The sequence below is a fragment of the Alosa alosa genome, chromosome 10, assembly GCF_017589495.1.
Source record: "Alosa alosa isolate M-15738 ecotype Scorff River chromosome 10, AALO_Geno_1.1, whole genome shotgun sequence".
NCBI lineage: Eukaryota > Metazoa > Chordata > Actinopteri > Clupeiformes > Clupeidae > Alosa > Alosa alosa.
In genome coordinates, this window is record NC_063198.1 from 25,948,237 (window position 1) to 25,973,140 (window position 24,904).

The window sequence follows — 24,904 nt, forward strand, 5'->3', positions numbered from 1 at the left end:
AACAAATAAGTGACTCAAAAAATAATATTCAACGGTGTGTATTTTCTCTGCCCCCTCTTTTGAATGCAACACTCAAATTTCTAGACAAAAACTTATACACCGAGAAAAGAGGAATTTGAGGGGTACAGCTCCATAGACCTCCATTCATTCTGCACTTATTCGTGAGCGCACTCACGTGGAACCAGAAAAGAAACTGCAATCAGTTCAGAAACCGGAAGTTTCCCGAGAGTGGCGGTTCTCCCCTTATTAGACATTCAAACAGAATCATCTCATCTCATCTCTGATTTGTGCTTTTTTGGGGTCATTTTCAGAACGTTCCCTACAATCCTGTACACACATATCTGGATATTTTAAAAAAAACTTGAACGGATAATTTTTAAAATGCCTGAAGAAGTGAAGATTTTCTAAAGCGCCTCTTTCCTTCTATCCATGTGGATGTTGGACCTTTACGTTGTCTGTGTTAGTATAGCAAGACTCCCAATCAGTAGGCTACCCTCCAGGGCTACCCTCCAGTTTTGTGCTGTAAAGCGACATTCAATAGCAATTCAACCTAGTCCGTACATGAATCACATTTCAATTTTGTTTCCATGTTTTGTTTTGTCTCTCTATTCCATCGTTCTAGACTGCTTATTTTAAAAATTTACCTTGAAGTTTCTTCTCTGGTCTTGAATGTAACTTTGATGGAGTTGTTATTGTCACCTACCGGTCATGATAGTTTGAACACATAGAGGGACAATAGTTTGCAACTGTTTTTTGTGTTCTAGTGTGTGCAGAGATTCAATAATAATAAGAATAATAATAATAATAATGTTTGTTTAATTTAAGGCCATTTCCACACTTATTAATGGCCAGAGCACTGTGTGTTATAAAAACTTAAATATGTTTCTTAAAATCTATGCTAATAGATATTCTAAAACCTTAAAAGGTGGGACCTTACTAAAAACATCAGCTATAGAATTTTGATAATAAAATTGTTGTCTTTTGGTTTTCAAGGCAGGGTAACAGATCAAAATATGTCTCACTGACAGGGGCGTTTTGCAAAACTGGCATAATGGAGGATCTTCACAACTCAATAGAAAGCTATGAGTGAATCTTGAATGTCCTATACGGCATCTGGTATAGACTATTTGATCGTGTCTGGATTGAAAAGAAAAAAATAGTCTCTTCCTTACAGCAGGATGGATTTCATATAGCTTGTTGTTGGTACATTGGTCCCGTTCAGATTGCCACTTATCTGTGATGTAAGAGTTCAATATAGGTTTAAGGTCTGAGGCAGGGATTTGACATTCTGTGAGTTCTTCGTTAAGGGCTTGCTTAGCAGCACTGTCCGCTTTCTCATTTCCTCTCAGACCAACATGGCCTGGGACCCAGCAAAAAACTACATTCAAGTTCTGGTTCTTTAGTCTTTCTAGTTTATCAAGGATGTTGACAATAATAGGATGGTCAGTTTTTAAGGATTCCAATGCCTGGAGACATGATCTAGAGTCTGTAAAAATTAAAGACTTTTGTGGTTTAGTCTGACCTATATATTCAAGTGCCAAATATAAGGCACGAGCCTCAGCCGTAAAAATAGAACATATTCCTGGTATTCGTAGTCCACAGTCATCCACTCTGGAATCATCAGTATAGATTGGAATGTGGGAGGGGAAGTGACATCACATGTCCATATACTGGTGCTGGTACTCATTTGGGTGGGTTCTTGATTTCTTCCTGTGACTTAAATCCTTACCAATTTCAGGTCGTCTCAAATTCCACGGGGGAATAGAGCAAAAATGAGTCTGCGTTACACGGTCCATGTTGATGTTCAGATCCTCAAGGTAGGGTCTTATTCGGATTCCAAAAGGACTGATATACTTTGGTCTAGCTTCATACAACGGCAGTTATAATAATAATAATAATAATAATAGTTATAATAATAATAATAATAAATAATAATAATAATAATAAATAATAATAATAATACAAATTAATGTTGTGTGGACGGAATAAAATAATAATGAATAAAAACGGATAAAATAAAATAATAATAATAAAACATATCTGTGTACAGCAGTGGTCTCCAACACAGTGCCCGCGGGACGGCTATGAGGCGCCCCCAGCGCACCTTCTAAAAATAACAACAGGTCGCCTGCAGATCACGCTCTAAAAACACACTCCATTGTGAAGTTCTCAATAGATATTCAAGTCTAGACCAGAACCATTTTAAGAATGTATGTAGCCATACATCTGTAACATTAAATTGATATTTGCTGAAAATTGCTGATATTTGTTGAAATTGTAGCTGCGTTAAATTTTAGCCTTTGGCTCCAAATACGGAAGCGGAGCGCATGCACGCTGCTCGCACGCATAGACAGTAAAGGGGGAAAAAACTTGCTCGTCTGGTGTAGCCAATGGAAGCATATCTTTGCAAAAGTTCTGTGGCCATTCCATGTTCGTCAGATACGGTTCTTGCATGATTGTTCAAGGACTGAAAAACAATTGCTTTAGCTCACAGGCCTTTTCTCCTTCGTAGGCTACTGACGTATAATAGCGCTGAAAATGTTGTAGCATGCATGACTGAGCAGGACTGTGCATTACCTTTTTTGTCAGATCATGGAGAGATTTCAGGTGTGCAATAACTTTAAAAGGAGTTTTCATATGTTAGGGTGGTGTGGGCGATTACTATTGAAATGTTAAAACCGAATTGTCCACTGAAATCAGAACTTAAACAACCCCTGAATTCATAATAAAAAATAAAAAAAATAGATTAGATTCCCCATGCAAACTTTGAAATGAACAAACTGAACAAAAATGTTGGTAGTGTTGCATAGGTTATTGATATTAAATTTGAAAATACAGTTGCTTAATATATAAAGACATATAGGCCTACACAATATTGATAATTTAAAAGTAAAAATCACATAGGCCTATTATTTTGGAGGACTACCCTCGCAAAAAATGGGTGAGGGTATGTTTGTTTTAAATGAGTAGCCCTCCATATGATTTTGTGTCTTCAGGTAGCCCTCATTCCCAAAAAAGTTGGAGACCCCTGGTGTACAGGGCCTAAACTAACATATTTTGTTTGACTTCCGTGTCACCCATTACTTCCACTATAATCTTATACCTCAACAACTTCTTTTTGTGAATAACCCTCTATATGTAATTCTGTTAAGCAGAATTCTGTGAAGCAGATAGGCTCCCACACACACACACACACACACACATTCCATACAATAAGCCAGGAATGGAGCCAAGCGACATGATTTACTGCACCTTCAAAGATTACACATGATTATTTTCACACGGAGGATGTGACACAGGTGACCAACCTTACTATTATTAGTTTCCTCTGAGTGAGTTCCCCCACCCTCTTCCTTTCATTCACTAGCATGCTGCCACAGGAATGAGTCATCAGCTGTCTGTATGATTAATCAGGAGGTTATCACAGCCAGACACCTATTTATAGAGTCCCCCTACCCTACGTGGACAGCATCAATATTTCAATATCCCCTTCCATTTTCAAAGTTTAGCCTGCCGAGTTATTTTCAAAAGGGCTTTCATCGCCTGCCAGGTTGAGTCTATATGACATACAAATACAGTCTTCAGCGCTTCTCAGAGCCAAGCCAGCGCTGGGACCAGGGAGCGCCTCTATCACAGCACACAAATCAGAAGCCAATGCTATTAAGGTTTTGCACCTACGTCATAATGTCATGTGACCGTTTGTTTACAACTAGAGTGGTAGGCAAGAATGGTAGGCAAGGCACTGCAGAGAGTGGTAGGCAAGCCTACAACAGTCGGGTTGCATAGGCTACACATAGTTACAAATAGCGTCAAAATTGAAATTTTAATATCAAATATTGACCGGGATGCCGACCATTTGTGTAGGCCCTAACAGTTGGTTTTACAATAAGAAGCAAAAAGGCGACGAACGACCGTTTAGCCTACCTATCCTCGTGGTTGTAGAGGATGATCAATAGCAGCTGTGAAGTCTTTAATTCTCAAGATAGCCTAATGGTGTAGCCTACTGTCTACGAAGACGTAGGCTAAAATACTACTATCTACAGTCATCCAAAAATGAATTGCCAGAGATAGGCTATGAAGGGAAAAAGTGCAGCATTTTGAACATGGCAAGATTATTTTTACCTGAACAGTTTGTTCTAATTGGTCTCGTGAAATTCGTGCTTGTGGACATCAATCACCTATCTTCTGTCCTTCTATTTCAAGTTATCATGAGTGTCATTTGATTATATAATCACAACAAATGCTAATAAATGAAAACAGAATAGGCTTATGTGTTATAGGCTAACGTTATAGGTCAGGCTAACTCCCGTATGTCAAAATAAACTGATTTGATCCTAATTGTTTAGCGATCACACACAACAACTTAACACAGCAACCTCAAACACCACTGTTGAACCTAGGCTACTGCTTCAGTCATGTAAGAAATAAGCAGTTTATGAATTATCTTTATTCGTTTAATCAAGTCCACATGACCAAAATAACAACATATTTAAAGGCTGAGCTAGCATAACAGCCTAATATAGGCGATGCTGCAATGGATAACTAATAAAAAGTTTCATACAATTAATGAACTTTATCACTCACATTCTGAGTTTTTCTGGGTGGTTATATATCCATGCAGATCGCGTCTTGAATAAGCCATCGCTGTTATATGATATAATATGTTACAGGATTCATGACTAACGCCATTAATGTTACATGATGCTGACTGACTCTGGCTATAACAGTAGGCTACCGTTTTAACGTCTGCTGAGTCTACTGCCTACCAAGACCTGTAAGCTGTTCAGTTGAAGTTAAATGATCAAATATTGTTTGATTTTGTGTCAGCTTTCAGAAGGAAGACATGTTCCTTTCTGGTCAAATTTCACAGCTTCTAAGAAAGGCTATTGTCTTCGTAAACCGAAGTTTTAAACCGAGTTTTGAACAGAGATCAATGCAAAAAGTTAGGCTACCATTAGGCTACATGCAGGTTCTCCCATAACGTTATCGATACAGATCAATGCACCAAATCAGGGCCCTGAGACTTTGGAGCTAAACAACGCCCCTGTGACAGGCTATCAAATATTGAACAATGGGATAACGTTTCATCATCACCTTTATTGATGCCTGAAATGTTGACATTGCTGAAATACAGAGATGTAGCCTACTGAGAGGCAGCTGCAGACAACGATGTTCAATGGGTTCAACTTGTCCCTTGCCTACCAGCTGGATGTAAACAAAGCTATAGAACCTAGAATACGTCACATGAAAAACCTGAAAGCCTGTACGCTCTTGTTTTGGATTCATTGAGCGCAGCTCAGTAACTTATCCCGGATGTCTTAATTCTGCTTTTGTGTAATAGGCCCCTGGTCAGCAACAACTGTATATTTAGGTTGCTTGTTCTTTCTCTTCCTAAATCTCTTGGCTAAAATAGAAATTTTCTTCAGAATAATAATTACAAGTGGATAGCCTATTTATGATGACTTCTTGAAGAGGCCAAAAGCCAAAACACAAAGTTATCAGATAAAAAAAAAAACAGAAACGTTCCTGTTCTCACACAGCAAGCGTCTGAACGAGGAAGAAAAACTTTTTTATCCAAACTTTAATGCGCAGCCAACACATTTGGCTTTTAAAACAACATTTCTAGGTCATTTTACAGTAAGATACGTGTTCGTGGTGAAATTAGAAAATACAAAATTTAGTCCTTTTTTGACCGTCTCTGCATTCAAATCGCTATATCTCGAAATGGATTTCCGTGACATAGGACTCATTTCGTCATGGCACGCCCCGCACAGAATCATGACCAGATTTAGTGTGCACACGCACACGCTCACACACACACACACACACACACGTCAAAGCACCATAGGTGCATTTCAGGCCAGCTAGCATGGGCCGATTCTGGGAATATAGCTCTATACCCGTGCAGAGACCACATCAGAACCAATTGAAAAAGGCTTCCTCACAGCATGGAGGGCAAATGGGAGAGAATTGAGCCACTTGCCAGCCGAGAGCAGACATCTCAGTCCACAGAATCTCATCACGGTTGCCAAGCCATTGGGCAAATGACTGCAGCACACAAATAGGGGATGTGAGGTGAGTGATAAATATCGGAGGATACTAGGCAAGCACCGGTCTGGATTTCATCACACTCCACTGCATAAGCATAATCGGTTGTGTCTTTATTTTAAACCAGCAGCTACAGGTTTTGGTCTTCAAGATTATTTGGTAGTGCAGCATAGTTGAAATTATCTAACTTATTGAAGTTTCATATAAAAACATTTTTAACAGTTCCGACAACTGCATCACATGCATATGAACACTGAAATATGGCTGGTATAAAAAAAATAAAATAAAAAAAAAACACTTACGGTAGTTGGAGTGCACTGCCTCAATCTCCTCTTCAGTTTGATCCTTTCTGAAAACCAAACCAGTCTGAAAACGGGATTAGACGGAGAGGAGAACGAGGCATTATTACTCTACAGGACCATGGGGCTCCAGGTTGTGCCTGGGAGGTGGATGTTTTAGTACATACCGTTTTATTTGTCTTGTCCAACTGCATCCTCATCTTCTCATTCATCTCCACCTCCTTTGCAATGACTTCAGCTGCAGAAAAAATAAATAAAAAACATTCCTCAAACATTCCATTTATAAATATGAGAATCAATAACTGTGGACTCCCATAGCCTCTTGCCACTGAGGTAAGACAATATGCAGAAAATCAAGATAATGCAATCTTCTGTTTGCAAACACAAAAAGATACCAAGCTGGTGGCAGTCTAAGGAAAGAATGTGTGTGCACAAAAACAATATATACTATTAATAAACCAAAATTTGTTTTCAAAACATGCAACACACAAAGCAAAGAGCACGTAAAGCCTGCCCATTTTAAGATTCTTCATCTAAGGTCTGTATGTTTTCCCCTGCGACCACATCAGCACCACTGACAGATGCAATGGACAGCTTCTGAATGAATTAATCATACTTCTTTAAAATTACTTCATTAAAGCCATATGTTCAAATGTATTACCTTGAGCAACGTGTTGAGCTCACTACATTCCTCTCTCTTACCCGCATCAAAGTATTACACCATGCGTACCATACATACACCACTAGACACTTGATGATATCCAATTTCATGACAGGCGCCAAGAGATAACATGTGCTGTTAGCATTTGACATTTCCCCCCTACATCACCTAGCCCTGAGGGAGCACACAATATACAACCCATGCATGGCCCTGGAAGAGGAGATGGGAGAAGGCCATGGCCCTTGGCCATGCAAGTGAAATGAAATGGAAAGAAAATGAAGAGAAGCCCATGAAGAGACAGCCTCTGCCCAGGGTTGTTCTGGGAAAAAAATAAAATAAAAATCGAACCAACCAACATAGCCTGAGCAAAACCAGCATCAGTCAGAACACCGGATGACACACACACACACACACACACACAAACAGTTATGACTGATTCTGTGAATCTCTTGACATATCCATGGAAACTCCCAAATGTATTCTGTGCCAAGTGGCTGCTGGCCGTGGGATGCAGCAGTAACTCAGGGGGAGCTTTGCAGGGGTGTGACACGGCAGACAGTATAATTCACAACAGTTGGGCCAGACCTCCAGTGAAGAGCGCAGGCGAGGGAGTAAATTACCCCAGCAGGCCACAGCGCTGGACAGGCCAAAATTGCACCTTTTTAGCCTCAACTGTTATACCATCTCTCAGCCACCCATGCTTCACCGGCTCAAACACCAATGGCCATTAATAAATTAGGTCTACATGCAGACACACATTACCCATTCGTCATCTACGGCACAATTTTAGCACATGAGGGCTGGCCACAGGGTGAAACTGCCCATGAGGCTGACATTTACAACTGCTGATATTTAACAGCTTTGATACAGATGGGGAAGGCAACCTTATCTGCAAACACCAGCAAGCCGGCCAGTTTTCATCCTAGCGCAATTATTTGCAAGACTTATTATTCTAATCAACTCGGGACTGATTTTAGCAACTGCTCACCATCAGGGCTAATCAGTCGGTAGAAACAAAAATCGGCAGCCAACCTGGTCTGGCCTTGGTTAAGACCATTAATGCCAGTAATCAATTCTGCACCACTGTTTCACAACAGGCTATACTCTAGTGTAGTTGGTGTTAGTGGCTTGTAGCCTTTTAAACAGATACAGCTTGAGTTATACAGTAGCTTCTCTAAATACCTGTTGCCATCACAGTATGCCTGCGCCACCTCTACAATCGTATGGCAAACATATGCATCGGCACTGGTAGAGAGCCTACGACTGGCGCTAGTGCTCACCAGAGCGGGGCTCCTGGGCGTCACACTCGGCGTTGTAGATGTGCAGAAACTCCTGGTGGCGCCTGATCAGCTGCTCCTTAGTGCCCTGTGTGGGCAGGTGGCACTCGCGCAGTCTCCTCCTCAGTTCCACCAGAGACAGCAAATTATACACCACTTTGGCCATGGGCTTCCGTCGCCCAGAGCTAGACAGACAGAGTAACCATGGTTAGAGGAGAGTGAAACAACCCAGTAGAAGATCCCTGCAACTGCGGCAAGGAGGTAAAGGTTAGTATGTATGTTTGAGTAAGGCATTGTTTATATTTACATCTGAGAGGCTGTTCTGTGTATGACAATGCTTAAGAGGATTGTTTGATCTTAAAGTATTTTTTCTAAGGATTGAGTGTTTGTGTGAGCTGGGACACTTCCATAGCAGTCTCCAATATACGGAATGAGAAGCAATGAGCAGGTCCAGCTATGTAGAAGACCTTTGTTTACCTAACCTCACAACAGAAAAGCCAGGCTGGTTGTATTGCTCAGATGATCTCACCGCTGCTTTTGATACCATTGATCATGCTATTTTAATTAGAAGACTAAGAGAATGTGTTGGCATAACGGGTCCTGCTTTGGACTGGTTCATATCCTATTTGTCCAACAGGACATTTTTTTGTTTCAATAGGTAATTTTACTTTCTCTACCTCAGCTATTACATGCGGTGTTCCCCAAGGTTCAATTTTAGGACCAATATTGTTTTCCCTGTATATGTTACCTCTAGGCCACATAAATCGCCGCCATAACATATTATTTCACTGCTATGCTAATGACACACAGCTGTACCTCTCAGTCAAACCAAACATGCTTAACAAGCTAACTGTACTGCAGGATTGCATAGCTGATGTGAAAGACTGGATGTCACAGAATTTCCTACACCTTAACTTAACAGCTTGACAAAACAGAAGTCCTTTTCATTGGCCCTGACAAAGTCTATAATCAAGCTAAGACTTTTCTTTAGCCTTTTAAATTTAGCCTCAAATAACAAGACTACTTCTAGAAACGTAGGGGTTTTATTTGATATAGATTTAAAATTAGACCAACATGTAAAACTCCTTGTGCAGTCCTGCTATTATCAACTGAGAAACATTTCCAAAATCAGATCTATGCTTTCTTTAAAGGACACAGAGAGAATTATACATGCATTTGTCTCATCTAGACTTGATTACTGCAATGCCTTATTCACCTGTTTATATAGTCATTCCATCTCTCGTTTACAGACTGTTCAGAATTCAGCAGCCAGACTTTTGACAAAGTCTAAATTTAGGGAACATTACTGCATCACCGCAGTTCTGGTCAATCTTCACTGGTTGCCAGTGAGTTTTAGGATTGAGTTTTAAAATCCTCCTTACTACCTAAAAAACATTACATGGTTTGGCACCTGACTATTTAAAAGATTTATTAACCCCCTACTGTCTGGCTCGGCCCCTCAGATCCTCCAGCCTGGGACTTTTAGTTGTTCCAGAAAGTAAACTGTCAACTAGGGGTGACCGATCATTTGCAGTTAGAGCACCCAAGCTTTGGAACAGCCTCCCTTATAACATCAAATCTGTGGCTGTTTTCAAATCTAGTCTAAAGACCCACTTATATAAAATTGCTTTCCTTAAATAGTGAATGATTCCACTCATGTCTCTGCTAATTTATTATCATTATTATCATTTCTACTATACTACTATACTGTATACTTTTCCTATTTTCTTTTTTTCCACATATATTTAGTTAAGTTTGTGTTTGATAGTTTTGTAGTTTACCATTTTATCATTATTATTATTATTGTTATCATTACTATTGTTTTGTTTTTTGCTTTGTTTTGTTTGTTTGTCTGTAGAGCACTTTGTGCTTTGTGCTTGAAAAGTGTTTGTATTATTATTAATTGTATTATTATTATTATTTATTATTATTATTATTATTATTATTATTATTATGATGGATCTGCTCATGTGCATTTTAAGCAAGCGGAGGAAGAGTGTGGAGGAATAAGAGTACGCTTTGTGGGATCACTAATCATCCTGCCAATAAATGAGCCAAAATATTTACGCTCAGCTATTTTTGGGCCTCGACTTGTGACAGCACAAGGTTTTTCGTTGAGCCAGTGAGAGAAATCTAAGCCGTTTTAAGCCCTGTGTAATAAGGACAGTGGGTGAGACACAAGGCCAAATCTGGCCTGCAGAAGCAATCTCAGGAGCCCTCAGCACCAGAGGAAAGGTCAGGGAGTGAGCTGGCCCAGGCATGAGCACCCTGGAGTGAAAGAGAGAAAAAAAGAGAGTGCATAGAGTGAAAGATAGAGGAGGAAAACAAAATAGAGAGGGCACCACACGCTTTTGGACTGAGGTGTGCTATCAATCCATCCATCTCCGTGTACGTAATGCAAACCTCTGCTAAAGGGTATTACAGTGCTGACACCAGAATCATCAGTCACAGCCTGTTGCTAAGGACTGCCAGTAATCAAATCAGCTTGGCTGTCAATCAATCAGGCATCAAAAGCCAAAACCAATGCACAGGCCTTGATCAGGGAAAATGTGTATCTTCAGGGATAAAGACTAGATTGGACTAATGGACGCAGGGCAACAAGACTTCCAAGATAAAGGGAAAGCCAACCGGATGGATGGAATGGAAGACCACCAGGAAGATAGTGTCAGCTAATTTGCGGAGATGGGAAATCTTGATTGGGCTTTGAAAAAGAAGCATCACTTTCTCTGCTGCATGGTCTAATCATACACAACACACAGTATAACCAAGTTAATGATTTACATCTAACAATGACAGTGCTGTCTCACGTGCACCGTGCGTGTGTGTGTGTGTGTTTTGTGAGTGTGTGTGCGTGTCCATGTGTTTGTGTGAGAAGGAGCTGAACAAACACCTTCGCAGGGAATCCTTCTTCTCCTCACTCCTGAGACAGGTGTCCAGGTGCTTGTTAATGTGCTGCTGAGAGACAGGAACCTCACACACCGGACACTCCACTGGAACCACACACACAGACACAGACACAGACACAGACACAGACACAGACACACACACACACACACAAACAACACAAAAATCACATCAAATACACATGGCAATAGACCTCTGAAGTGTGCCTACAACTACCATCTTTGCCCATACAAGGAGATCCGGTATCTTGAGATTTTTCCTACGGGAAAATAACATGGGGATTTTGAATTATCGCACCTGTTAACCTCTCGCAGGGACGAAGAAATCAGAAATGCAGACGTTTTGCTCTACAGTCTTGTCCTCTGGCTTTAAGTGGATACTGTGATCTCTGGTACGTTAGGACCGGCACACTTTGATCTACCCCAGAGCTAACTTGCACTGTAACTTGCCATAGGTACTGTAGGTAGCTTCAATTAGCACCCTGATCTCCTTATAGGGGAAAAGATGGCAGCTTTGGTTCCTTTTTGTAGGCGAACTTCAGAGGTCTATAGCAACACTTCAACACAAAAAAATGCTCAAATTCAATCCCAAACGAGGAAAGTTCAAACTATAAGGGAGATTACTGATTTAATGCTGTTTGTCAACAAAACAATCAACATACACATAAGAAATCCCCACCCCTCATGTTAAATATTTAAACTGACCAACATGACTGCGTTTATGAGGAGGGATTAAACACTGAAAAAAGTAACTATTTTTCTGGCGAGCATTTTGCTGAGATTTTGCGATGATCCCCAGCTCTGGAAGGGAAAATTGCAAGGCAACCGCTGAGCACTTAAAAGGCCATTCTGTAAACAACCATGCCAGAGATTTGATTGTGTATTCTGCAGGCCAGTTGAAACTCAGTGGGGGACAAGAGACTTTAGGACGTGTTCCCATGAAGTTGCAAAGTCTTGAGTATATTTTCAGTAATAATACACATAAATGCCTGAGCAAATTTGCTCCACAATTTCCATCCGCTCATGGCTGTTGAAGACACAGATGGCACAATACACTGTGCAACTAATGTTGCATGCAACTGGTGCAAGAGCCACGTTTCCTGTTTATGGAGATATCCATGTCCCAAGTCCCCATGGACAGCACTTACAATTAAGATGTCCCAGCATTCCCACTGCTAATTGTCTGTGATCAAAAAACAAGAAAAAGACAATTGGGAAAGAGGGCATAAGGGTAGGGGAGCAACTGTTTTAAATTATTTAATAGTCTGTTAGGTCAGGAGGAGACAGAATTCTCATTCCTCCGTTACTCTGAGAGCTCAGTAGACCTGAGCTGCTGCTGCTGTTGCTGCAGTAGGACTCAGGGGCCTGTAAGGTACTGTAACAGCTATACCATACCAGCATTTTTCCACAGAATTTCAGGCCAAGCTGTACTGAGTTCACAGCTTGTTTACATTTCCATTACACAGGACAGCACTGGAGAGGGTGTTGACTATCAGAAATTACTGTGAAATACTGAAGGCATGAATCACTATAAAGAGGCCATTAGATAAAGGCTTTTTTGGTTGATCATCTGAACTGCTTTAACCCAGAAGTGTTTATCTCCTATTAGCAGAACCGTTCCCTCATATCTTATCTCAAATTAGATCATTTACTCCAATGCCAGTTACTTACTTGCATTCCCTCAAACCACTGAAATGGATTTATAATTAATTAAAGAAATTGTACACCTGTTACTTTCCTGAAGATCTACAGCCAAGTTAGATTATTTTATAAGTTTACTTAAACAATTCTTAAACATAGGGATTCTGGCATGGCTTGACCAAGATCAAGATAGATGACTTGAGCAAGATACACAGCATCAGTTGGCTTAATTAAACTGAATTGCAGCAGTTTCTCATTGTATAGCACAAATGAGTTCAGTTAATGTCTGTCAGTAGACACTGGTAATACTGCAGAACTCAATTTTTCACAGAAATCTCTGTTTCTTGAGGTCAGGAAAGAAATTAAATAAATCGGTCCCATCTTACTCGAATTGCTGCTCCCAGACAGCTACAGTACATATTTAAAATCTTTTTTTTTTTTCCGTACCAACAGTACTGGGTGGTCTTGAGAAACAGTGATCTATGTGAAAAGTGTGAAGAGTTTTCCTTTAAGGTATAAATGAACAGTCTGGGTAGCTCTGCAGCTGATATATAAACAGTACTGTGATCAATTAAGGTGAACACGCTGTGTAGTGCGCAGTGCAATTAAAAACTCCATTCTACTAGAGGCATCATCTTAAGGTGGGTGGATGAGGAGCAGTTGTACCTTTGACCACTGGCGTGAGGTCCATGGAGGTGGACGGAGAGCTGAGCTCACAGTTCGTCTTCTCCTCCTTCACCTGGAACTTGGTGGATGTGCTGGCGTGTTGCGCGGCCTGCTCCATCGGACTGGCCCGAGGCACCTCTTCCTCCACAGGCTCCTGCTTCACCGTGAGCCCGGCGGTGCGGAGAGCGGAGGTGCGCGCCCGTTTGCCACGGGGAGCTGGCGCCTCGGGCTCCCCTCGGGGCTCAGAGGCCGAGCTCGACGCGGCGCAGGGCTGCTTCTGGAAAAAGTGCGAGAGGACAGAGCCGTCCTTTTTGGGGCCCCTCTGCTGCGCCGGCGTTGCTGGAGCTTTGCGCTTGACAGCTGAGGAGGGAGTCTTGGGCGAAATGGGGGGCGAGTCGAATTGGACCTGGGACAACTGCTTTCTGCATGGGAGAGAAAAAGAGAAAGACAGAAAGAAAGTAGGTGAGCTGTGCATGGAGGGGGGGTAATTTTGCAATGGAAGGTCCATCACACTGGTGTGAGAGGCACTACACAACATGCCAGCACCAGCAAAATGAGAAAGAGGCACACTGCGAAAGAGATTGAGAGAGTCGTTTCTCTAAGAGGTGCTTCAAGACAAAAATCGCTCTTTTTAGCGTGCGAGGAGCCGCTGAGAGAAACACGAGCCTGCTGACACAAAGTGCACATGTTCAATAACGGCTCTCCTTGGGGGAGAGAGAGAGAGAGAGAGAAAGAGGAGAAATATACGCACAGTTTAAGATGTGGGCCACCAAAGCCAGTTGGCCACATGGCTGGAAATGTGGAAAGCAAACAGATGCAGCCGGAGGTGGCGGTCATTACTGCGTCATAAAGGGAAGTCAATGAGGTGTGCAATGCTCAGATTTCCACGCCGAAAAACCTTTTTGCCTTTTCCTCTGAAAGAAGAGCAGTCCTGCGCACAGCTGTGTGCAGCGCAGTCCTCACACGCATGCACAGATTGCACACACACGAAAGAGCAAGCAGGAAACACAGCATAAAGCAGCTAGCCGTACTAACATTGTGTACAAACATAATATTGTGGGTGTCTGTCTGTCGGTCCCTTGTTGCTCAACGTGTCCAATGCAGCTGGTGTAGAATACAATATCAGTTCATACTGTACTTTAAGAAGCATCACAATAGCACTGTGGCAGCTTTTCAATACATTGAAAGCAAAGGTGTGGCATCTGACATATCCAAACCCCATTCATTGGCAAGAGGGCACTCAAGGGCCACTGTTTTTCTCTTAAAAATTAAACATATGAAATCTTTTTTTTCTTACCACTTCCTCCTCTTGGACTAAAACACTTTGGCATTACAACTGGACACCTACGGAAGTCGCAGATGAGGTGATAGATTTTCTGTTGTTTACTGTGGTTCAGCAGCAGAAAGGGCGCAGTGCATTATGCAGTGCATTAATTTGAGCTGGACTTGACTCAAGGCAACACTTATCTATGCCAGCTTAGCGTATCCTAGTAACATTTAGTTATACAGACCAATCAATCCTATCGGGTTCCAAATAGTACTAAATTGACCATGCGGACATTAACAATCACACAGAACAGATTGCTACTATGATCACCACCTTAAGGTTGTCAGTTGAATACTCCTTCAACTCCACCGATGCAGGAAATCATTCCTGTCCATCGCCAAAGCAATATGACAATGACTGTGGGCCGGGAGAGGAGACATATCCTCTGGGCAGAAATGCACAATGTACATTCCACTTTCAATTTGCACAGCTGGAGAAAAATACATCTTATATTCTATAAATAGTATATACATCAGTGGCTATATAACGTGATTACAAAATCAATCAATATCCAAAATCCCCAATCAATTTTGACTAATTCACAATTCACCCCATTTCCACTGCATACAAATCATGCTATTTATTCTCTCTCGCTGTGTGTGTGTTTGTGTGTGTGTGTGTGTGTGTGTGTGTGTGCTGCCATCTTACTGCCATCACACTACAATAGGCAATACAAAGGTTAAAGGTTTGTTTCATTCACATTCATAAGATGCTTTCATCAAAAGTTACTTCCTGAAGTTATCCAAGTTCCAAGCAAGAGGACTATGGCACAGAGAGGATAAGTAAGCAGGCAAAAGAACTATTGGAGGTTGGAGAAACTGGTTTTGGTAACTGACAGCTGGTTTTGTTTATAGGAAGCCATTTTACCATCACAGCGGCAGAACTAGTGTACACACAGAAACAATAAAAACACCAATTATAAATATAATGCATGATTCAAGTCTCTACAGCTAATCTGTATAGATTATTCTACCTACAGAAAGACCAGTATTCCCACTTGAACACTATAAACACAACTTGCTTCAGTATCTGAGAATTGGAATCATGAGGAATCTCTCAACCAGTAGCATGACACCTGTAGAAATTGTGAGTCCTAGAAAAAACAATACATTAACCACAATTTTACAAAACCCTTGTAAAGGGTTGAAAATGTAAGTGAAGGAATCTGAAAACACGTCATCTTCAATTTCTTCAAGTGCTCCTTCCTCCACAAGTTTCCCGACATAATTTTACAGAAAGGTATGAATGCACTCCACTTAAAAATAAACACAAGAACATTAATTCCAAACATGCATAGAAGATTACTATCTTAAAGCAGCAGAACTCCAGAAAAAAGATCCAAAGTGCAGATTTAGCCCTTTCATCTACAAGGCAGAGGAAATATGACTTTATCTCTATGCGTACATACAGGCTCTCTCCGCTCCCAGTACAACACAGGAAACGTCCAGCAGAAAACAGGACCAGCGCACAGAAAGGGCTGTGGACAACCTTTATTCTACAATTCATCTCTGAACATCTAAGAAACAAATGACCTTTCTAGTATTCTCACCTCACATTTCTTTTTTGCCTTTTTTAGCCTCCAACGTCCCCCATCAGCAGAGACTTCATCAAAATGCCGATATAGATTATGGAAGTCAATAAGACACAGACCGAGGTGTCGGGGATAATGAAGGGAGAGAAGATATAGCCTTCAGTCGCTCCCCTCTGTCACTGACCGCGCCGCACCGGACAAATTGCTGCCTGTACTGCAGCAAACTTTACAAGCTCAGACCGGAGAGAATATCAGACGAGAGAGAGCATGCAGATGGGCTTCTGGCTCAGTCCGTGTCAAATCAGACAGAATCCAGGAAAAGAGTTACAGCACTTAGTCAGATTTTGCTCAAAGTTTGTCTACACAATGTGTAAGTCCCAAAACTAAGAACTGTAAACTATTTTTGTGAAATTCCAATGTATTCATTTACATTTTTACACTTTTAAAAAACCTTGTAGGCCACATTTGGACAATATCTTTAAAAGTATTTCTAGCCTTCCCAAACTTTGTAGGATGGAACAAAAAACATGTTCTCAGTTGACTGGGCCAATAAGAGATTGTATTGCGTGCCCACTGATTTTATAATTGTTCTTTATATTATTCTTATGACCGCCGCTATAGGGATTGTCTTGTCAAAGTTCTCCCCCCCGTCATCAACTTCCTGAATTGTTGTTCAACGCCATGTCAAAATAATTAGCTATTTTCAAACCGCTGACAAGGGTCAAAATAGTCTTACACTTTGGTGGTGTGGATAGGGTCCCTACAGACAAACTAAAGTATTGTAAACTTTGAAAGTGTACAGAGAGGTTATAACAAGGACCGTTTCTGAAGGCAGCGCATTGCCTTACTTCGCGTCTCGGTAGCGTCAAATCAGTGGGCGTGTTTGACTTCTTCTAGTGTTGTGATCTGGCTGAACGTGAAACGCACAACGATAATAATAAAATAATAATTGATACCAAATGGGTACATAAAACAGCCAATATTACCAATGTCAGTCTTTTCACATCTTTTTCTAGGGCTTTAAAGAAAATCTTTTTTTTTTTTTTTTTTTTTTTTTTTTTTAAGTAACAGGGCAAACCAACACACAACCAAAAACCCACAGAGGAGAGCTGGCATTATGAGAGAAGAATAGGTCATGGTCATATTTGAGTAAGGCTTGCTGGCTTTAAGGTGACAGTGTAAGCAATCTCTCAGCCAGATGTCGGCCGACATCCAAATTACAGATGAGACAAGTTTCAATGACGCAAGTCTCTTCAAAGTCACCAATACTCCGGGGCCTCCAAAAAAGATGTCATTATAGAGAGGAAAACAGTCGGACAGGCCTAATTATCCTTGACTGTTGTGGATAGACCTGTACCGATCTGTCTCTCTCTGTGTTTTTGGCAATCATTTTAATTAACTAGGGAGGAGAGGCAGGTTGCCACACACATATATGCATTTTGAAAAATGTGCGGAGCACAACCGGCAGACAGTCTCAGCTTCCCTGCAGTCGGCAGATTAGCAGGGATTGGGGGTTGCAGGACGGGGAGTAGGAGAAACCGTAAGTCCACAGAGGGAGCGAGATAGCAGCACGGCCACCAGACCTGGGCTGCACGTTGGCACAATGTCAACCCCTGCTGCAGAAGCAAAGAGAGGAGCAGTGGATGATCTAAGCCTACATGACAGATCAAACTGATTTCCTGGCTGATTTATTACACAAGGTTTTGAGGGCTTGAATGGATTCAAAGTCATTTGTATTTTTGTTGGAGGGTGTGGTGGCAGTGTTGGGTAGAAGTGGTGGTGGTTAGGACCTGATTTCCCTGAGGTATGTGGATATGCAACACACCTTGAACATTCCAAGATAAGACAAGAAGGCATATTAAACCAGCTACAAACCCACACATGCACCAAACAGACTTAGTCAGAATGATCCTAGTATGACCGGCCAATAAAGGTCTCCTGCAGGAACAGGACTCCTCATTTATCTGCACTTGACTGGGTCTATTACTAGCAGTAATTTGATTAGCATCATCATGAAGTATTCATATTCAGGATGTCTGATAAGCCATTGGCAGAACATTCGCGCAAGATATAATTCAAATTTGAGACACTTTGTTACAGCCATCTGCAACCTCCCCTCTCAGTGATGTACTTGATTATGTCAATCATCCACTGATTTGCTCAACTTCAGAATAGAATAATCTCATAAGGGATCCTTAACTGCAGAATAAAGTAATTGCATAAGGGATCCTTAACAAGCCATTCAATCTGTTAACTCTTTGGAAGCTCAAGTAAAGTATCAACCACCATAACTCCATATAGCAGGTGACATGTATGCACAAGGATTTAACATAAGCACATAAACACAGACTAACAACTCCAGGGTCCTGAGACAAGCAACACTGTATGCAGCTGTGTTGGGTTGCTATCTACCAATAAAGGGGGAGCAAAACCCATATGATGATCTTAGAGACTGATGTAACGGGGCCCTGACTCTTGATTGGCATTAAGGGGCTCATTGATTACTAGAGCAGCAAGAGGAAGTCAATATGGTGGCCTAAAAGTAGAGGGCTAATTACTTTTAGCTCACCCAACACCTATGGGACTCACAGGCCATCGGTGCAATGAAGGCGATTTCCCATTACAATCACCTCAGCAACTGCTAATCAACACTCTTCAGGAGTGTCAAAGCTGTGTTCAACAAAAAAAATATCTGAGCTAGCTATCTGGACACCTACCAGTGGGATTTAATACCATCAACTAATGGATAAGGAAAAGCACTGTATCAAGTCTTTTAGCTAACCTCCACGTTCTCAGTTACTTCCAGAAAACACAAAACTATGTTTGTGTCTACCATACCCGGCACATCGAACAAATGTGCAGTGGGAGTTCCCGTTTCAAACAAAACTCCCTGAGGAATCATTGCATTCTAAAAACAAACAGATGAAAGGAGGACGAGGTTGGAAGTAGAACTGGAGAGAACAAGAAATTACTTGTGGCCCACATTTCCTCCATCTGTACCTGGTGTGAGCGAGGTCACCCTTGGCACCGTGGCCCTTGCTTCCAATTTCCAGTGGCAGACAACAGGAAATTAAACAACAGGGAGTGTGGGAGCTCCATAAGCCAGCCCCTACCCACCCTAGTGGCCATGTGAGACTCAGGGGCAGAGAAAATCACAGCTTCCCATAGAAGCCACTGAATCCACCGATGGCAGCCCGTGGAGCAGATTAAAACAAGATTGGGATGCAGCTCAAAACAACGCCCGACTTTGCATGCAAGCACAAAACGGACGTTATTCAGTCATTACCCTTCTGACACCTCCACTACAGGTGCTCATGTGATAACTGCCCTCGGCAGAGTAATATACCACTAATGGTCATTTAACAATATGATTTCTAACTAATATGCTAGTTTTTTCCCCCCATTCAATCTGGCACGCGAACCTGTTTGTAAAGGCAGCAACAAAAAAAAAAAAAAAAAAGAGTCAGTTTATTAAACAGAAATCCCCATTTGATTGTTAAGGGAAATCCTCTATTTGAGGGGGGATTATAGAGTGGATATTACAAAAACCATGTCAAGCTTAGTCACGAGAAGTTACAACAAAACCAAGATCAAACACACAAAACTTCGTCCTAATCTATATATTTATATAATGTTTTGTCCTTTTCTTTGCAAACACCGCGCTCTTCCGATTGTTCTCTTGTTTCTTTACTTGTGGGTGCATGATCCAGGGAACTCACAGAAAATAACAGAATGGTTGCACAGGCGCTCCGACACATCAGGCCTCACTGGCCGTTTATTAGTTGCAGCGCTTGGTGTCTCCAAAGTGCAAATGATTTATGAACGGCCGGTGATGCCTGATGTGTCGGAGCGCCTGTTGACTTCATACGGAGCTAATGAGGACAGGTGTCACTAATTGAGTAAACTTGCCTATTTAAAACTAGGAAGTAGCCATAGGGATGAAACACACTGACGAAGGCCATCAGGCCGAAACGTTTGTTTGTTAACCCCCTGTTGCTAAATGGATTAAAAGCAAGAAAGAAAAGATTTTTGGAGTGTCACCATTCTGTTATTTTCTATAATGTTTTGTCCAAAATGACTTACAATGACATCAATAAACATGAACCTACATTAAAATGAACAGTTAACAGTAAATTTGTATGCGTGAATTTCAAAAATACCAATTATTAATAGACCAGTAAGTACAATTAACAGAATAAGGCCTGAGCAAGAGATTTGAATTTAATTCTGGTTGCTATAGGAGGCCAATGGAGGCTACATGAAATGTAGCTGTTAATCCATTGTGACACACAAGTTACGGGCCATTTAAGCAGGGGTCAGTTAAGATGAACCAAGCTGGTGCTGATCTGTTGGGGAATAGCTGTATTAGCTGGGAATACCAGAAGGTCAGTTTTGGACAGACTGAACTGAAAATGTTATGTTGTTGCTGATGGCATTCTCAAAGTACCAAGTTTGGTAGAGTGGTTGTGTGCACATCCCACATTTCTTTAAGCCAGGGGAAGGACAAAGTATTCGAACGCAAAACAAACTCTGGTGTGCGGACATTCCCTTTTTTTTTTTATCTCCCAAATTTTTCAACAGCGACAGTTTTGACCCGTCTGGGTCTTCCTCAGGCAAAATTCTCAAAGAACGGCCTTCGCTTTTTTCATGTGTGACAATAAGAGATAAAAAGATGTAGTTCATTAAAGAAATCAATGAATGAAAAATGAATCACATTTCCACTTAATTATAATAGGGTTAGACAGACGGCTAGAGATGAAAGGTTTCTGGAGATCGACTGGTAGAGCAAGTTCTTTTAAAATCTTGGAATTGATACCTAGAGAGGTAAATATGTTGTGGAATTGTTGCTAAGTAAGGCTAAGAGCATATCTTAACTGCCTTGAGCAATCGTGTAGTATTGAATACCCTCTGTCCACACTGAAACCATTAAATATGCCCTTATATTGCATCATATTTCAGTATTCCCTTATATTGCATCATATTTCAGTATTCACAGTCAGTGTGCCAGAAATTATACAGAAATTGGAACCTACGCACATATTCATAGCTGATGAGCTTTAATTTCAGCTTTTAGGCTTTACTTTGTACAGGACAGAATGTTTAGTCCATCGTCCAGGTCGTAAATGTTCTAACTGGCTATTAATTAAAGAGGAAGCCTCAGGACACTGGAACAGGACTGTAAAAATAAAGTTTCCACTCAGAACGAACCAAAATGAAAAGAATTCTGTTTCCAGAGTGTATTCCAGAGTGCATTGTCCTTGATTAGCTAAGCCGGGCATATTGATCACAAGTGCCACGAAGTTCGATCCAGTATGCAGAACATAGAGAGGGTGGAAGATCAGGGCTGAGGACAGAGACAACACTAAACTGATTGAGTATAAGTATAGTATGTACATATACACTTTTGCATACTCTTTTGATCCCGTGAGGGAAATTTGGTTTCTGCCATTTATCCCAATCCGTGAATTAGTGAAACACACTCAGCACACAGTGAACGCACAGTGAGGTGAAGCACACACTAATCCCGGCGCAGTGAGCTGCCTGCTACAACAGCGGCACTCGGGGAGCAGTGAGGGGTTAGATGCCTTGCTCAAGGGCACTTCAGCCGTTCCTACTGGTCGGGGTTCGAACCAGCAACCCTCCGGTTACAAGTCCGAAGTGCTAACCAGTAGGCCACGGCTGCCCCTACATTGCAGGGTGGAGTATAGAAAATGACAATTAACCCTTAAAGGAGTACCGTCACACTGGTGTGACAGGAATGTTGAGAAATGAACGTTCTAAAGAATACTGGGTTCATTGAATTCAACATAGAATTTTAGAACCTTCAATTGTTGCGAAACTTAGAACGTTCAAAAACCTACACCTTTAAGACCAAGTTCATACGGGCATTCTCATTTCTCTCTGCTCTCCTGACAGCTTTCATTTGAACTATTAAAACCAAGTCAGTAGTAGGAATATGGTACCTTGCATCTTGGAAGCTCTTCACCAGGTCATCAAGAATTCTATTGTTCCTCAGATCATGTTCTGTCATTGGCTGAAATAAACATTTCCAAAAGACTTTTAATCATATCAATCTGGCCACAACAGGGGTTCAATCAAATAACATTGTATATTTATGTTTATGCATCTAAGCAGACCATTTTGTTCCAAACATCTTACACTGGCATCAATAGTCATTACATTAACATCAAAATTAAAAAAATAAGAAAAAAGTTTACAATGTCCTACCCTGGTAATGACTGTCAGATTAAAAATGTAGGCCTATCTAGCCACACAACTGAAAGGCCATAAAATGTACACTCTCTCAAGTCCCAAATGTAGGAATACTATACTCCACAAGTAACCTGCACTGATGTGTGCACAATAACTCAATGTGTTTCATACTTACTAATTTACAAACAGGGCATTGCAGTTTGTAGGAAAGAAATTTCCGTATGCAGAGGGAACAATCTGTTGAAAGAAAGATGAAACACAGAATATTGATTTGAGCTTAAATTAATTCAGGTCAAAATGATCATCTTAGAATAAGAACATCATAGCCTACTATCAGTTCATACTGTACAAAGACAGATCGATTTCATGCTGTTGCAAAGTCAATCATGCTTCACGGGTGATTTGAAAAGTTGTATGACAGAAGGCGTTTTTATGTTTTGTATATCAGAAATGAGACAGCGCTGATGACGTGCAGAACAGAGGTTTAAAACTAGTGACATATAGCCTACTTACAATTGTGGGAACATTGCGACATCATGGAAATGCTCAAGAAGTCAAAGCAAATTGGGCATCGGAGCAAAGTGTCCATATTCTGCAAATAAAATGCAATTCATAAAGTCTGTTCGCAACTAAAACCCCGCTCCAACACCAGCTCATAGCGTCTGGTTCAATTTGACCAAATACGTTTAACCACAGCATGTATGATGAGGGGTTTATAACGTTTGATAGTTAGTTAGCGATAGCTTGCCAATGTTAGGTAACAAATTGTAACTACGCTCACATTTTGCGGGGTATACGTGGCACACACTATACGGTCTGCTGTAGGATAAATAAACCACTGAGACTACTCGTTCGCTGTTAACTAACGTTAGATATTAATGTTAACTCAGTGGTAAACAGAATGGGCTAACTTAGTTAAGTAACGTTAGCTTGGCTTGTTTACATTTGATAACGTCATAGAATGACTTACTTTCAAACAAGCCAGACTCGGCGGTAGATCAACGTCTTTTGCAAGAGCCATTTCTGTGCGAGTACGTTAATAAAGTTCATTTAATGGTAAAGAATGTATTTAACTAAACCAGCTTCGAGGATAAAGACCTTTCCTTCAGCTGATTGAACTCCCGCGCCAGTACGAGTTCCTTGTAATTATGGCGTCACTTCCGTCTGACATATGAGTTTACGTTTTGCTGAAAGTAGAGGGCCTAAGGCATGACACAAACCTTTTAAAGTGATTTTTATGTTGTTGAGATGTGAAGTGACCCATACAATGTGCCAAACATTACACGTCATACAATGTGCCAAACATTACACGTCATTAGACGTCTGATGGACATGCAGATCATGTCTTTATTGCGTCCGTCGGTCCAAGACCAATTCTGGAAGACTGCAGGACGTGCAAACTAGGTCTGCTATTTTGACGTCTAACCATGACCCCATTTGGACGTCAATTTGACTAACCTATTTTGGACGTTATAGAGAGGTCCTGTGGATGTCAATACTGGACATTGGGAAAAAAGACGTCATCTGGTGTTATAATATGCACCTGAAATTGGACGTCAAAAATAGGTCTCTGCGCAGTGGGTAATGTGCCACATGTTGTGAAAAAGGTCAAGAAAATGAGATGCTTCATCAGTAAACCATTTAGAAGAGACCACCTCACAAAGACCACCTCAAAACACCTCACAGAGGTCCACCTCACAAAAACAAAATCAATCTATCCTTGTGGAAAGGTTGCTTGGTAGTTTGAAGTAGGTCTAAGTCTGATATTTCTGTAATTCACAAAGATCAAACACAAATATGCTGATTAAATAGATTGGTAGTTTATTTTGAGTACTAATGGCAGTTTGCTGACAATCCGGCATCTGAAGTAAAATGCTCAAGACATCTGAGAAAAATCACACAGTCACCTAGTCTTGGTTATTAAATTGAGATTTAGTTTTATTTTCCTTACTTTGTCATTCAAGGCCAGGCCAATTTTAGTACGATTTACGTTTGTGCTCTCAGATGAACTTGACAAAGTCCAGCTGCAGCAGTGGCAGCCCGCAGCTCGTGAGATTTGTTTTCAAGGCAGTAAAAGGTCTTCTCGAACTTTCGCGCTTCCACATCACGCGCTACTAAGGATCTCCCAGGAACATTCATAAAAATATATATATATAGCCTAAAACAAATATTGTCATTCTGCAAAGCTGATGATCATAATTCATGGCATTGTATTTGGGCCATCAGTTGTTTTGTTTCTTTCATCAAATTTGATGTGACATATTTCCAGTAGCCAATTGACTAAGCTAGAAGGAGGCACATCTGGACACAAACGAGTAGCCTAGGCTTATATGCCAGG

The 24,904-nt window shown here is 41.1% G+C and overlaps 1 protein-coding gene across 3 annotated transcripts in view; it reads right to left on the reverse strand.

Moving 5' to 3' along the window:
* rad18 (RAD18 E3 ubiquitin protein ligase) overlaps positions 1-23,728 on the reverse strand; it is a 49,499-nt gene extending 25,771 nt beyond the window's left edge. The window contains exons 1-9 of one of the 3 annotated variants that reach the window (XM_048254951.1): positions 23,537-23,728; positions 23,080-23,158; positions 22,742-22,803; positions 22,317-22,387; positions 13,496-13,917; positions 11,176-11,275; positions 8,289-8,470; positions 6,515-6,585; positions 6,351-6,414 (exon numbers count right to left, since the gene is read on the reverse strand). In XM_048254951.1, the coding sequence (XP_048110908.1) occupies positions 6,351-6,414; positions 6,515-6,585; positions 8,289-8,470; positions 11,176-11,275; positions 13,496-13,917; positions 22,317-22,387; positions 22,742-22,803; positions 23,080-23,158; positions 23,537-23,587 (1,102 nt within the window). In that variant the 5' untranslated portion in view covers positions 23,588-23,728. The remainder of the gene's footprint in view (positions 1-6,350; positions 6,415-6,514; positions 6,586-8,288; positions 8,471-11,175; positions 11,276-13,495; positions 13,918-22,316; positions 22,388-22,741; positions 22,804-23,079; positions 23,159-23,536) is intronic. The other 2 variants (XM_048254950.1, XM_048254952.1) reach the window with 2 other exon arrangements.
* Positions 23,729-24,904: the final 1,176 nt, after the last annotated feature.